General features: G+C 50.9%; 1 protein-coding gene across 1 annotated transcript in view; it reads left to right on the top strand.

Annotated features, from left to right (window-relative positions):
- SRL (sarcalumenin) overlaps positions 1-3,465 on the top strand; it is a 38,055-nt gene extending 34,590 nt beyond the window's left edge. The window contains exon 7 of the mRNA XM_057695515.1: positions 53-3,465. Coding sequence (XP_057551498.1) covers positions 53-864 — 812 coding nt within the window. The 3' untranslated portion in view covers positions 865-3,465. The remainder of the gene's footprint in view (positions 1-52) is intronic.
- The last annotated feature ends 9,954 nt before the right edge of the window (positions 3,466-13,419 follow it).

Below are 13,419 nucleotides of genomic sequence, written 5' to 3'. Positions count from 1 at the left end.
GGGGCTTGGGGTGGGGTCTGCCCAGCCTGACTTCTCGCTCCCTCTCCTCAAGGTTACCCCTTCAACGACGTGTGCCAGTGGTTCATCGACAGAGCAGACCTCATCTTTGTCGTCTTTGACCCAACCAAGCTGGACGTGGGTCTGGAGCTGGAGATGCTCTTCCGCCAGCTGAAGGGGCGTGAGTCCCAGATAAGGATCATCTTGAACAAAGCCGACAACCTGGCCACGCAGATGCTCATGCGGGTCTACGGGGCCCTCTTCTGGAGCCTGGCCCCGCTCATCAACGTCACAGAGCCCCCAAGGGTGTACGTCAGCTCCTTCTGGCCATATGACTATAAGCCTGACACCCACTGGGACCTGTTTCTCAGGGAAGAGATCTCCCTCCTGGAAGACCTGAACCAGGTGATTGAGAACAGGATGGAGAACAAGATCGCCTTCATCCGCCAGCATGCCATCCGGGTCCGCCTTCATGCCCTTCTGGTCGACCGCTACCTGCAGACATACAAGGACAAAATGACCTTCTTCAGTGATGGGGAGCTGGTCTTTAAGGACATCGTGGAAGACCCTGATAAATTCTACATCTTCAAGACCATCCTAGCAAAGACCAATGTCAGCAAATTTGACCTTCCCAACCGTGAGGCCTATAAGGACTTCTTTGGCATCAACCCCATCTCTAGTTTCAAGCTCCTGTCCCAGCAGTGCTCCTACATGGGAGGTTGCTTTCTGGATAAGATCGAGCGGGCCATCACCCAGGAGCTCCCCACCCTCCTGGGAAGCCTCGGGCTGGGGAAGAATCCAGGTGCTCTCAACTGTGACAAAACAGGGTGTGGAGAAACCCCAAAGAATCGCTATAGGAAACCCTAGTTTGCCGTGTTGCCATTCTCGGGCTCCTGTCGGTGAATGAGCTTGTGTCCTAACTGTCTGAGAAGTCGTGGTTTATTAACCCTTTGAGCCACACTGGCAGGAACTGTTGTTAGGCATTGGAGATTTGGGAGTTAATTGAGGCCAGTGGTGGGGGGAGGGGTGGGTCGAGGAGGGAGAGTGGAAACTGTGAATTATAGCGTGCTTGTCTTGTTGCTTCAACTAGGGGCCTGATTGAGGCACGTCAGGCCACACCTGCTTTTCCTGGGTCCCATCACGGAGGGACAGAGAGCAGCTAAATTCTAGTGTAAACTGAACTAATGAGCATCACATGAGCTAAAAGCAGCTGAAATTCCTTTTTCACTGAATCGCTGGGAAACTAGAGGAGACTTGAGTTCCGAGTTCCGTAGGGCTGTCTGCTCCGTCCACGCGGCTGCCTCCCACCCAGTCTTCTGTTTGCCCCCAGCCCTCTGCTGCCTCCTGAGCTGGGCTTGGCTTCAACAGGAGACAGTCTCTTGGGTCTGAATCAACCTAGGTGTTGAGCCTACCCCTAGGCCCTCCCCCCGTTTCTGCAAGGGGGTAGGGAACGGTTCCGGATACCAGAACGCTGGGAGAGAGCAAGAGCTCCCCAGGTCATTTCTCTGGCGTTGTTTCTAAGCTAGCCGGGAAGCTCAGTCTCTTCCTCGGCCCCAAGAGGAGGGTGACTGTTCCATGCATTCAGGTAATTTACTTGTTGGAAGTGACTTCAGTGAACGTCCCGGCAGGGCTCAGAGGGTTAATTGGTTTGCAGTGTGTCTTTGTCTATTGCATGTCTTGGAAAACTCAGACCCCAAAGGCTTTGGGTTTCAGAGGGGACAGTGGAGAGCCTGCTCCTTGCTGTTGCCACAGCTTCTCTGTGGAGACACTCGGCAGAATGGTCGTTCCTTCCTGGTTTTCATCACACGGCTTTTTCTTTCCCTTCTTCTCCATTCCCTGATGTGCTGACACTCGAAACTCGGAGTAACTTCCCAAGAGTCAGAACCAGCACCAACACCTTGGTGCTGGTGGCAACCCAGGCCTGACCTTCAGTTTCCCACCTGAACTTGATGCCGACACCCACCAAGCACACGGCAGGGGAGCCTGGCCTTCACATACCGATGAGTGTGAATGTGTGTGTATTACCTTGTCCAAGAGAGATTAGGGAGCTAACTGATGCCCGAGGGCACAGAGGAGGAGATAGCTGTGAGTTGTGCCTGCCTGGTGCACCCCAGCAGAGGGCAGTGGGGGCGGGAGACAGAGGGAAGAGCCTGGAGGGGACAAGCCTTTTGACAGAACGCGGGTGGGTGAAGAGTCTAAGTCCAGGAGACCCGGCCCGCCTGCCCCGAGGGCCTCTTTCTGCTGAGTGAGGACTGAGCCGGCCCCTCCTGGGAGTGAGCGGTCTTGGGGGACCTCACCAGGAGGACCCATTGGCACCAGGGAGTCACCCGGGCCAGAAGGAAAGTGAAGATAAGACAGAGGGAGAGGCGTCCTGAGGATTAGGCAGTGGAGGCAAATTGGCAAATTGGTGATCAGATTAGGCCCACATGGAGAACTGCAATTCTGGAATTCCCGTTTCTCGGAATGCCTAGCCCTCCAGTGTGTGCTGCATCAGAGGCTGTCTCTTTTGGATTTTTGGAGGACCTGGAGCCTCCCACAAGAAGACTAGAGGCCCCACCACCTCCAGAACATTGTTTCTAAGGACAGAGCCAACCAGAGAAGAACAGTCTGTCGGGGACATCCAAGGAGCCTGGTGATCAGAGCCCAGGGAGCTGCTTCCTTCTGATTAGAAACCAGCCCTGGCCTCATCTCTCCATGCTCTACGCTCTTAAGAGGCTGCCCTCCCACTTTGCTCCTTAATGCCCCTTCCTGCCCCTGGCTACTCTTGGCATATCTGTTTCTCCCAGTGCAGAAGGGGGAAGAAAAAGTGCAGAACTGGGCATTGTCGTAGCTGCTGAGGTCACCACTGCTTTGGGGGAAGCAGCTGGAATGAGACGAATGCATTCATACAATATTTATATTTTCAGGGGGAGCTGACACCATCAGTGATCTTTCACCCCTTTCCTTTTCTCCGTCCAGCTTCTGTTTCTTACTCCTTCTGTTCCTCTGTTCACCCTTTGACTTCCCTTCTCTCTAACTTCCCGGAGGCTGGTCAACCAGCTGGGGCTTTAAGTGCTGTTTTGTGCCCCAGTCTGTGGAGGTGGATTTCTAGCACAATTCTGACTCTTTGGGTGGGGGTGGGGAGTAGTGGGGAACTGAGGGGGGGATTTAGGATCCAGAGATTCCCCCAGGAGGAGTATCTGTGAACATTTGTGCCTGAACAGTTGCTGTTTCTCTCCAAAGTGAAACCTTTCCAGTGCTCTTTCCATTCTGAGTTCATCAGGGAGAAAGTCTCAATAAAGTTCCAATCTCTCTTTAACATCTTGTACTTTCTGATTGTCTTCAGCCAGTTTAACCTCTTTTTCTTCCTTTATCTAGTAGAGTATACTGATTTTTATTAAGACAATTTTTTAAAGAGCAGTTTTAGGTTCACAGCAAAATTGAGAGGAAGGCAGAGATTTCCCACATATCCCCTCCCCCAGCCCATGCCAACCTCCCCCAATATCAACGCCTCACCAGACAGTGCACTTGTTACAACTGATGAACCGGCATTGACACATCATAGTGATGCCGTGGTCCAGAATTGACATTAGGGTCCACTCTCGGTGTTGCACCTTCTATGGATTTGGACAAATGTACAGTATGTTTCCATCTCTGTAGCATTACACACAGTAGTTTCGCTGCCCTAGAAATCCTCTGTGCTCTGCCTATTCACTCCTCTTGTTGCCTCTCACCCCATGTGCTAATTTCTAAGTTTCTTGGGGATAAACTGAAAATGTATAAATTGCCCACCCTTGACTTGGATGCCCTCCTAGCTTCTTCTGAAGGTCCCTCCTGCTTCTAGCCTCCTGGTGTCAAAGGTGACTCGTTCCTTTAGCTGGCCCTGAAACTAATGCTTCCTGTTGTACAAGTGGAAACTTGAACTAATACTGTCTCCTCAGCACCTTGAATTTGTCATTTTCACTGGCCTCCATGGCAGTAGCCCGTTAATAGGAGTTATTGAAGCTTCTGTCCCCAAATCTCACAGCGGTGGCCCAGGTGGTCACAGCATTTGGTCCGTGCCCTCAACCACGCAGCTGCCCACCTGGCACCTGAGGCTCAGGGGGAGATGCTGGAGGTCAGCCCTGAACGTAAGGATGGTACCTCCCCTTGGCTTCTGCAGAGAGCGGTGCCCCCGTGGCCTGTCCCAGCCTCCTGCTGGTACCTGCCTTTGAGGAAGCCCACACTGGTCCTTGCCTCCCCGAGCCTATGCCTTTCCTGCCACATTTCACTGTCCCCGCATGAGCATGTTCCCAAAAGGAAAAGAACTAGGCCATGCGGTGTTGTGGGAGGTTGGGGATAAGCAAAAAGAGGTGTGTGAGAGCTAACCCATGCCAGCACTGATGGGCTCACGCCGGAGAGGATGCCGGATTCAGTGAATTCAGTGCAAGGCCGCCTGAGGTGGGGGCTGATCTTAGGGCAATGCCCTCCTCCCCTTGCCCTTCTTCTGATTAGGGGACCCACAGTCCACAGATTAATCAACTGAGCAAGCTGCCCTAACTAAGGCTGCCGCTGCCACTCCACCCCCCCCCCCCCACCAAGGTCACTGGCTCTGCCCGTGACTGCAACCAGTTTTTTCCCATGACAGGGAGAACGTGGAGCTTTTTCCTGGAAAAGGCAAGGTAGGTGAGGTCTGTTCTGAAAATAAATATGCTGGCGTGTTCAAAATTGTGCTGTTTCATAAGCCTTATCCTACTACCTTCACGTTATGTCTGCCATTAAGATGATAGGGAAAAGAAGGGCAAAATGCAGAAAGTAAAAGCAAAGACCATTCTAAACATAGTCTGATGATATGAGGGACGTTGTGGATGGAGAGAGTGTCTACAGCTGTGTGTACACGTTCCTTGAAGACTTGGGGGTTACAGGTGGCTCTATGTACAAGGAGCATGCAAACGCGTGCATGTGAAGTCTGTGTGTGGGTGCATGTGGGGCAGCAGATGCAGATGTGAGTGGGTCTGGGGGCGCTGAGAGGGTGTGCATTGTGTGTTGTGTGGAGAAGGTCCATGGGGAATGGGTACCTCTGGGGTGGGGAGGTGGGCATGGTTGTGAAGTAACTGCATGAACAGTGTGTGGATTTCAGATCATGTGAGCATTGTAAAAGCAGATGTGTGTGTGGGGTGAACTTGGGTGCCCAACCCAGGGTGGAGACCCAGGAAGATTCCACCAGAGAAGGACATCCCAGTGGTCCCCAAAGTCTGAGCCTTCAGACAACATTTCAGGCCAATTCCACTTTCTGTGACATTAGGCTGAAGCTCTTTCCAATTCAGAGAAACTTGAATTTTTCTTTAGAAGACCATAAAGGTAGTATAAAAAGCACAAGAAAAAAGAAAAATGAGAGTAGAGCAATGCAGCAAAGGTGGATTCAGTAGGTTCTGAGGTATCTCCTGCACCAACCTCTTATCTGAAGGATACAAAAATGACATGCATAAATGTGTCTGCAAGCATATTCTGTGTCTGCTTGCACTCTGGAACCTGTTCTCTGTTTTCCTGTAATGTCAGTGGGGAAGGGAAACAAATTCTAGAGAACTCCTTTGTGCCAGGAACTGGGCTATAGACCTATAGACGTTACCACTCTTATACCTTAAGATAATATGGTAATTCTAACAGCTGTGTGCCAGGCCACACCTAGTGCTTTATATGCTTTATTTCTTTTTCTTTTCTTTTTTTGGCCAGCTGCATGGCTTGTGGGATCTTAGTTCAGCAACCTGGGCCATGGCACTGAAAGTGCCAAGTCCTAACCACTGGAGTGCCAGGAAACTCCTTGCTTTATTTCATTTAATCCTGGAAATAACCCCACAGGGAAGGAGCCGTCCAACACAGACAAGAGCACAGGCTCTGGAGCCAGAGTGCTTGGGATTCGCCCTGGGCTCCACCACTTACTCGCTGGGCAGCCCTAGGCAGATGACTTAACTTCTCTGTGCTTCAGTTACCTCATCCATAAAATGGAGTTATTAATAGTCCCTCTCTCATGGGGTTGTTGAGAAGATTAAATGACTTAATGCAACATGCTTGAAATAGTACAGAGCCCATAGAAACCATTCAGTAAATGTTATTACTATTACTAATCATACTTTACTAATGAGACTGGTGGTCAGAGCGGTTGGGATGATGGTATGTATATTTGGGAGGTCCAGAATTCTACCTGAAGCCTGACTCACCCTACAGGTCATGCTAGGTTACTTGCCGAGGGTCACATTTGCTGACACAGTTCTTTCTGATCCCTTTCCCTCCTCTTCACAAACTAGCAAAAACTCAGCACTGTCTGGTTTTTTAAAAAAATGTTCGGTCAGCACCTTAAAGCTTGTTAATAACAAAAATTATCATTTAAAAGTAATTTTCATTAGAAAGTTTATTGAGGATTATTTCCTGAACAGCAACAGCACAAAAGAAAAAAACCGAACCCTTCATTCCATTTCAATTTGACCTCTACTATGATCATCTTGTAAAGCAGATGGGGTAGGTATATTTAGTATCCTTAAATCCAAATCCAGCATGGGGAAACCGCATATCCAGAGAAGTTAAGTTCAAGTTCACCCAGTTAAAACATGACAAACCAAACTAAAAGGCCAATTTTCTATCCATCCCACTATTCCTTCGACTATATTCTATCACATTTACTTGTGTTAATCTGGAGTAGGCCAAGTTATGATAGTACATTTCTCTGACAAACTAAAGAGAGTGATTTTGTATTTGTGAAGAGTGCAGTGCCCTTCGGACAGTGATCCACGGCCTGATGGGTGGGGGGTACCGGGTCTCTGTCCTCCTTCCATGCTGCCCCATTCCTAGGAGCTGGGAACCAGGTGCTTAAGCCTGGTAAGGAGGCGGTGGGAAGGAGTCCACCCCATCAGTCTGGCCCTACTTAGTAGCCCCTGTTGGGCACTGGGCGCCTACCGGCCAAAGGCAGGCCCAAATCTGTGTCGCTTCTCTGGACCCCTGTGACGTTTCAGTCACTCCAGCCCAGGTAACCAGGGCTAGCGGACAAGGGGACACGCAGGTCTGTGTGACCAGGGCCGGGAGAGGACTCCGGGTCTCGGATCATCCAGGGAGACAGGCTCTTGATGGGGTCGGGTGCGGCTTCCTGCGCGGGGACAAGTCTCCGGGACCAGTGACCTCCGCGTTAGGGGGCCTCGGGGGCTGCAAGCTGAATTCTCACCGCGGCCAGATCCGGTCCGAGGTCAACGTCGCGACTGGGGGGCCTCAGCCTTTGCCGGTGCACGACCTCCCCCTACCCGCCCCATTCCTGTGGAAACCGAGGCCTGGAGCAGGGCAGTTTTGGACCAGGGTCGTGAGAGTAGGGGAACGGGGCGCTTGGCGGAACTTGGCCTAGCCTCTCAAGCCCTGCTCTTGACGCGCAAACGCTGATCCCGGAGGGGCTCGCCACCGCGACCCTGCGGATGTACGGCGCGCGGCCTTGGAGCGCCGTCCCTGCGGAGCCTCGCCCGCGGGAGCCCGCGTCGCGCATGCGCCTCCGCTCGTGCCCGCGGCCTGGCCCCGCCCCCTCCAGGGCTGAGGGCTCCCGAGAACGCGCCCGGGATCACGCATGCGCAGGCGCGCGGCGGGGCTTCCTGGGAAGGCGGGCTCCGCGGAGCCGGAGGGGGCGGTGACTCAGCGTCGGGGGCGGGGCGGGCAGCGGGGTTCCCTCCCCGTGGGTCCTAAGAGCTTCGCCTTTATGGCTTTCGCCGTCCCCTGAGCGGAGGCCGAGCCCGGGCCGGGCTGCGGTGCAGGCTCGCCGACCCAGCCGACTCTGTGCGCCTTGCGACCGCTGCAAGCCCGCAGGGGCTGGGAAGTTTTAATTTGGGGCCGGGAAAGGCCTAGAACTTGCTCAGGGTTGTGAGGTGAAGCCACAGATTTCTGGAGGCATTTGGGGGACGTGAAAAACGTCAAAGACAAATTGGTGCAGGCAGTTACTATGTTGTGGTTTTCACCTGCGGTCAGCCCTCAGGTAAAACAGGAACTGATAATTTTAGGAGGTTATCCTACAGCCCTCAGCCCGCCAGAAATTCAGAGAAGCTGAAAAAGCTGGAATCCACATTGCCCTTTCCTCCTGTCCTTTAGGACAGAAACCCAGCTTTACCTTGTTCACTTTCCCCTACCGCAGGTGGAGCACTTACGGCAAGTGAAACTTCAAATACGGGGGAGCCATAGAGGATGATATTTTTAGAATGTCTTTGTTGTGGCTCCTGGGTTTCCCTGAGTCGCTAATTTCAGAAGCTAAAAAGGACTTAAGAGATTCTGTAATATCTCATCGCGTGGTCATCAGCCTCTACTTGAAACATGTCCAGCAACAGGGGTCCCTATCCAGGGTCTTCCAACAGGATGCTGGTGTAGGTCCCTCTGCCTCAGATGCCAGCTGTAAGACGGCCCCCCTTCTTTTGTAGCCCTGTGGGCATCAAGTGTGTACTGGCTTCAGCGCTTGGACCCCTGGGCACTCTAGAACTTGGGAAGGGGCCTCTGTGGCTAAAGCAGGGTTGGCCAGCTTGTTACTGAAAGTAAAGGGAATTTCTTTTAATTCCCTGAATTTTCTTGGATGTTGCTTTGTAGTAGAGATCATTTGGGCATCTGGTGGCCTGAGAGGAAAAGGAAGGTCCTTGGAAAGGAGTTAGGTGATTCCAGGGGAAGAAAGTGTTGGTGTGGGGCTTAGCAGCCTCACCTGCCCTTTGCCCGATGCAGCTCTACTTCCTTATATGCAACCCTTTCCTGGGCTTAATTTCCCAGAATGCCCAGCGGTGGCAGGGAATTGTAGGACAAAAGAGCCATTCTTTTTACAGATGAGGAAGCTGAGGCCCAGGAAAGGAGAGACTGGCTCTGGGTCACAGAGCCAGTGAGGAGGAGAGGTGGGATTCAAATCCAGGTCTCCTGATCCCCAGGCCTGTTTCCACGCTTCTACACCCTGTACGTCAGGGGCCAGCAGAAAACAGGTGGCACATTTCAATTGGGTAATTGGAGGCAGGGGGTAGGGAAACAGCTATGGGGAGTGAAATATTCTGGGGCTTTTGTCACAGTGGGATCTTACCACCTCTACACCTGGAGGCAGGGAGGCTGTGTGGAAGGTCATTTCCTAGAGCTGGGACTTTGGGTCAAGGGGCTCAGGAAGGGTGTTGGGGGAATAAAAGCCTTGTCTTCAATTTCTCCCTCCCTCTCATCTAGATCCCCCTGCACCAAACCCAATGGAAGGTCAGAGGGCAAGGGAGTCTAAATTAGTCCATACAGGGCAATTCTAGGGCACTGCACAGGGTGGAAAAGGATGCAGAATGTACCCCAGGGGTTGGGGGAACAAATGAAAGATAACCAGCATAACATGCAGTCTTGCTTCTACCAGTATAATAATAGTTTACATTTCTTGAGCACTTACTCTATGCCAGGTATGTTCATTACCTCCTTTCATCTTCCCGTAAACCTGTTTTATCCATTTGACAGATAAAGAAACTGGAGAAACAAGTGGAGGGATGGAGGTATGGACAATGAAGCTGACATCTGCCTCTCCAGGATCTTATCTTGTGTATAGTAGTTCCTCTGTGGATGCTTGTGGGATGAATGAATGAAAGAGGAGCACACAGAGGTGGGATTTGATGGAGAATTGCCCTGAAGATCCTTAGCTGTGCCTCTTCTCTCTGGGGCCCAGGCACAGCTGGAGGGACTGGAGGCTGTCTGCAGAGGTGAGTCTCGGGCCTGTTGGTATCTCTCCTGCTGCTTTGTGATAAGCCAGGTTATTCAGGTTAAAAGAGTAGGTATGAGGGGAGGGAATAAATTGGGAGATTACTATTGACATATACACACTGCTATATATAAAATAGATAACTAATAAGAATCTGCTGTACAGCACAGGGAACTCTTTTTTTTTAAATTAATTAATTAATTGGCTGCGTTGAGTCTTTGTAGCTGCATATGGGCTTTCTCTAGTTGTGGCGAGCAGGGTCTACCCTTCATTGTGCTTCATGGGCTCCTCATTTTGGTAGCTTCTCTTATTGTGGAGCACGGGCTCTAGGCGTGTGGGCTTCAGTAGTTGCAGCACACAGGCTCAGCAGTTGTGGCTCATGGGCTTAGTTGCTCCGTGGCACGTGGGATCTTCCTGGAGCAGGGATTGAACCTGTGTCCCCTGCATTGGCAGGCAGATTCTTAACCACTGTGCCACCTGGGAAGTCCAGCACAGGGAACTCTACTCAATACTCTGTAATGGCCTATATGGGAAAAGAATCTTAAAAAAAAAAAAAAAAAAAGAGTGGATATATGTATATGTATAACTGATTCACTTTGCTGTACACCTGAAGCTAACATAACATTATAAAGCAACTATACTCCAATAAAAATTTAAAAAAAGAGTAGGTATATAGATCTGAAAAAAACCCTTGGACATTTGGCCTTTCCTAGTAGAGAACATCTTTAGAGTTGAAAACATTTCTTTTTCTGCAGCCATCTTTACCCACCCCCTGATTTCTGGTCCCCAACAATCTGGGCAGGGGCCCAGGTGCTGCGTCTCTTCCCTGCTCAACTCCTACGCTCCACCCGCAAACTCAGTTCTGCTAATTGCATCACTGTGCTGTTCCTGGAACACAGCGTTCTTCGGGGATGAACTAAAGACCAGTGTGGTGGGGAGTGTTTTACCAGCACCCCTAAAGCGGCCTGCTGTGGAGCAGAAACCTCAGCTCAGAGGCACTGGGCTCTCTCCTCCATGCCTCCTCTTCCTTCACCACCCCCTCCCTTTAGATTCCTCTTCTCTTGGCCTCTTCCTTCCTCAAGTGTCCCCCAAAGTCTTTCATTTGCTGGTCATCGTGCCAGCATCTCAAGCATGGAGATGGACCCTGATGTATACTGATCACCTGCTGTGTGCCTGCCGCTGCTAGGTGCTTCCTAGCCACGATCTCATTTCGTTTCCTTGTGATCTACTTGGTAGAAGTATTAGGGAGGGACTGCGTAGAAAAGCAAGGCTCTGGGAGGTCACATGTCCAAGAACACACAGTTCTTAAGGGTCGAGTTGGCATTTGAACTCTGGTCTAATTCCTAGGCTCCTCCTGGCCTGCTCCTCACCCCGGGTAAGCCCTGCTGCTGCAGTATTTGCATTCCTCTTGCACTTTGGCTGTCCAGAGCTTTCTCTGGGTGCTATTGGCTACGTCCCTGGAGCTTGGGCATGTTGAGTGCACCATTTCAGCCCACGCTTGTGGGTTTCCGTGTGGATCTCCCTCACATTTGATTCCATCCATGGTCCATGGATCCTCCTTCAGTCCTCTGCTGATGGTGTAGCATTTCCGTCTGGAGGGTCGTCCCACCTATTTCTGAATGGCACATCCACCCTGTCCTCTAAAGCTTAGTTCATACGCCACTTCCTTCAAACTCATTCACCTCCAGGTTCCCAAACTCACCTTGGTAAGCCTCTCCTAGAGGATTTATTGCATTGTGTCCTGTATGTGCACTAATTTGGATATGCAACTTATTTTCTTTGCTGGGAACAGGGATTATATTGCAATAGGATTTGTATATCTCCAGTTCCTAACAGAGGACCTTTACGCAGTAAGCCACCAGTGAATGAATGCATATGGGGAGCTTTTTGTGGTGAAAAGGGTTTGTTAAATGAAGGTTTATCCCGCAACTTTACAGGCTAACTTTGCTTGAAACAAAATTCAGCTGTAAAATAAATGTCCTGGTTGAGTCTAGGGGATGGGTGGTGGGGGATGCCTTGTATTTTTCTTGGGGATCCTTGAATTTGCAGAAATGAAGACACCCCCTCATTGAGGGCAGGCAGTGGAGAACAGGCTGCTTAGGTGGAAGGCCCTACACATCTGTCTCTCTCGATGGGGCCCAAAGAGTGGTGAGCTGAGTCCCTTGACCTTTATCATGGGCTGCAGCTTTTCTGGGGCCATCCCCTGCACTCCCTGAGCCCCTTTATGTTTGCTCTGATAGGTAGAAGCCATCACTCCCACTTTCACCACCAGGGATGGGGGAGACCTTGGCCACAATGGCAGCCCTCTCTCCCTGGGACCAGAGTCGGCTCAGAGTACCATTTCCCATATTACCCAAGACAGACAGATGCTGGGGCCCTGGAGCAGAGAACGGGTGTGGGCTGGGATGACTCACTTGCTCTGTCACTGCCTACGGCTCGGTTCAAAGCCCCTCGGCATCAAAACAGCTCTCTAGGAGGAACACAGAAGGCTCTCCTTACAGATGGCAGCTTGGGTTCCTGCTTCTGCCAATGTCTGTCACTGCCCCAGTGCTTCAAAGTCCAGGTCAGTGAGGAGCATCCAGCTGGATGGGCATGGAAAACAGGTAGAAGAGGCAACTTAGGAAGGAGAGCCCTGATCTGGGCGTCAGCAACCTAGATTTTAATTGGGCTCTGCCAGGAGCTCACTGCGTGTTTATAAAGGAAAGGGGTTCATTCTTTTTTTTTTTTAACTAATTTATTTGTTTATTTATTTTATTGGCTGTGATGGGTCTTCGTTGCTGCACACGGGCTTTCTCTAGTTGCGGCAAGTGGGAGCTAATCTTCGTTGTGGTGCACGGGCTTCTCATTGTGGTGGCCTCTCTTGTTGCAGCGCACAGGCTCCAGGCGCATGGGCTTCAGTAGTTGCGGCACATGGGCTCAATAGTTGTGGCTCATGGGCCCTAGAGCGCAGGCTCAACAGCTGTGGCGCACGGGCTTAGTTGCTCTGCAGCATGTGGTATCTTCCTGGGGCAGGGATCGAACCCGTGTCCTCTGCATTGGCAGGCAGATTCTTACCCACTGCGCCACCTAGGAAGTCCAAGGGGTTCATTCTTTATAAGTCAACATTTTTTTGATCACCTGCTCCTATTGTGCTAACTAAGGGCAAGGAGAGCTGTGAGAAGTCAAAACCCATCCCTATCACGATGGTCTCTCAGTCTCTGTAAATCAGTACAAAATCAGAGTAATAAATGTTATACAGAGGTGTTTCTAGAGCATAGAAAAGAAAGTAACTCATCCTTCCTAGGGGAAGTGAGGGGAGATTTAACTGAAGAGGTGACACTTGAGCTGGACCTTGAAATTAGAATTCTCCTGGCAGATGGAAATAAGTCTGTTGCATTTTTGGAGAATGTTGTGCAGTATTTTGTCAGTGGAATGAGGTCAGTGGAAGGTGGAGAGGAGTAGGGTAAAGACAGGAGATTGTATGTGAAGGTCTATCTGTGTTTAGCAGAGAAGGGCCTTCGTGGGCCATATGGACTTTGGACCTTATCCTGAAGGTAGAGGGACAACTTGAACTGACTGTGTTGCAGATAGACCACTCTTGCAGCAACCTGGAGGATGGATTGGAAGCGTCAAAGATGAAGAGAGCTACTGGGTGGAAGTGGGTTAGACTTTCAAGGGAAGGAATGTTTGAGGACCTCAACTGAGGGATTAGAGAAGAGAGTCAGACTAGATAACCCCTAAACTAACCACCTGGGCCTTTGGTCCTTTTT

The sequence above is a fragment of the Hippopotamus amphibius genome, chromosome 9 (genome assembly GCF_030028045.1).
Source record: "Hippopotamus amphibius kiboko isolate mHipAmp2 chromosome 9, mHipAmp2.hap2, whole genome shotgun sequence".
Taxonomy (NCBI): domain Eukaryota; kingdom Metazoa; phylum Chordata; class Mammalia; order Artiodactyla; family Hippopotamidae; genus Hippopotamus; species Hippopotamus amphibius.
Note: the sequence above shows the minus strand (reverse complement) of the source record. Positions and strands in the feature narration are given on the sequence as shown.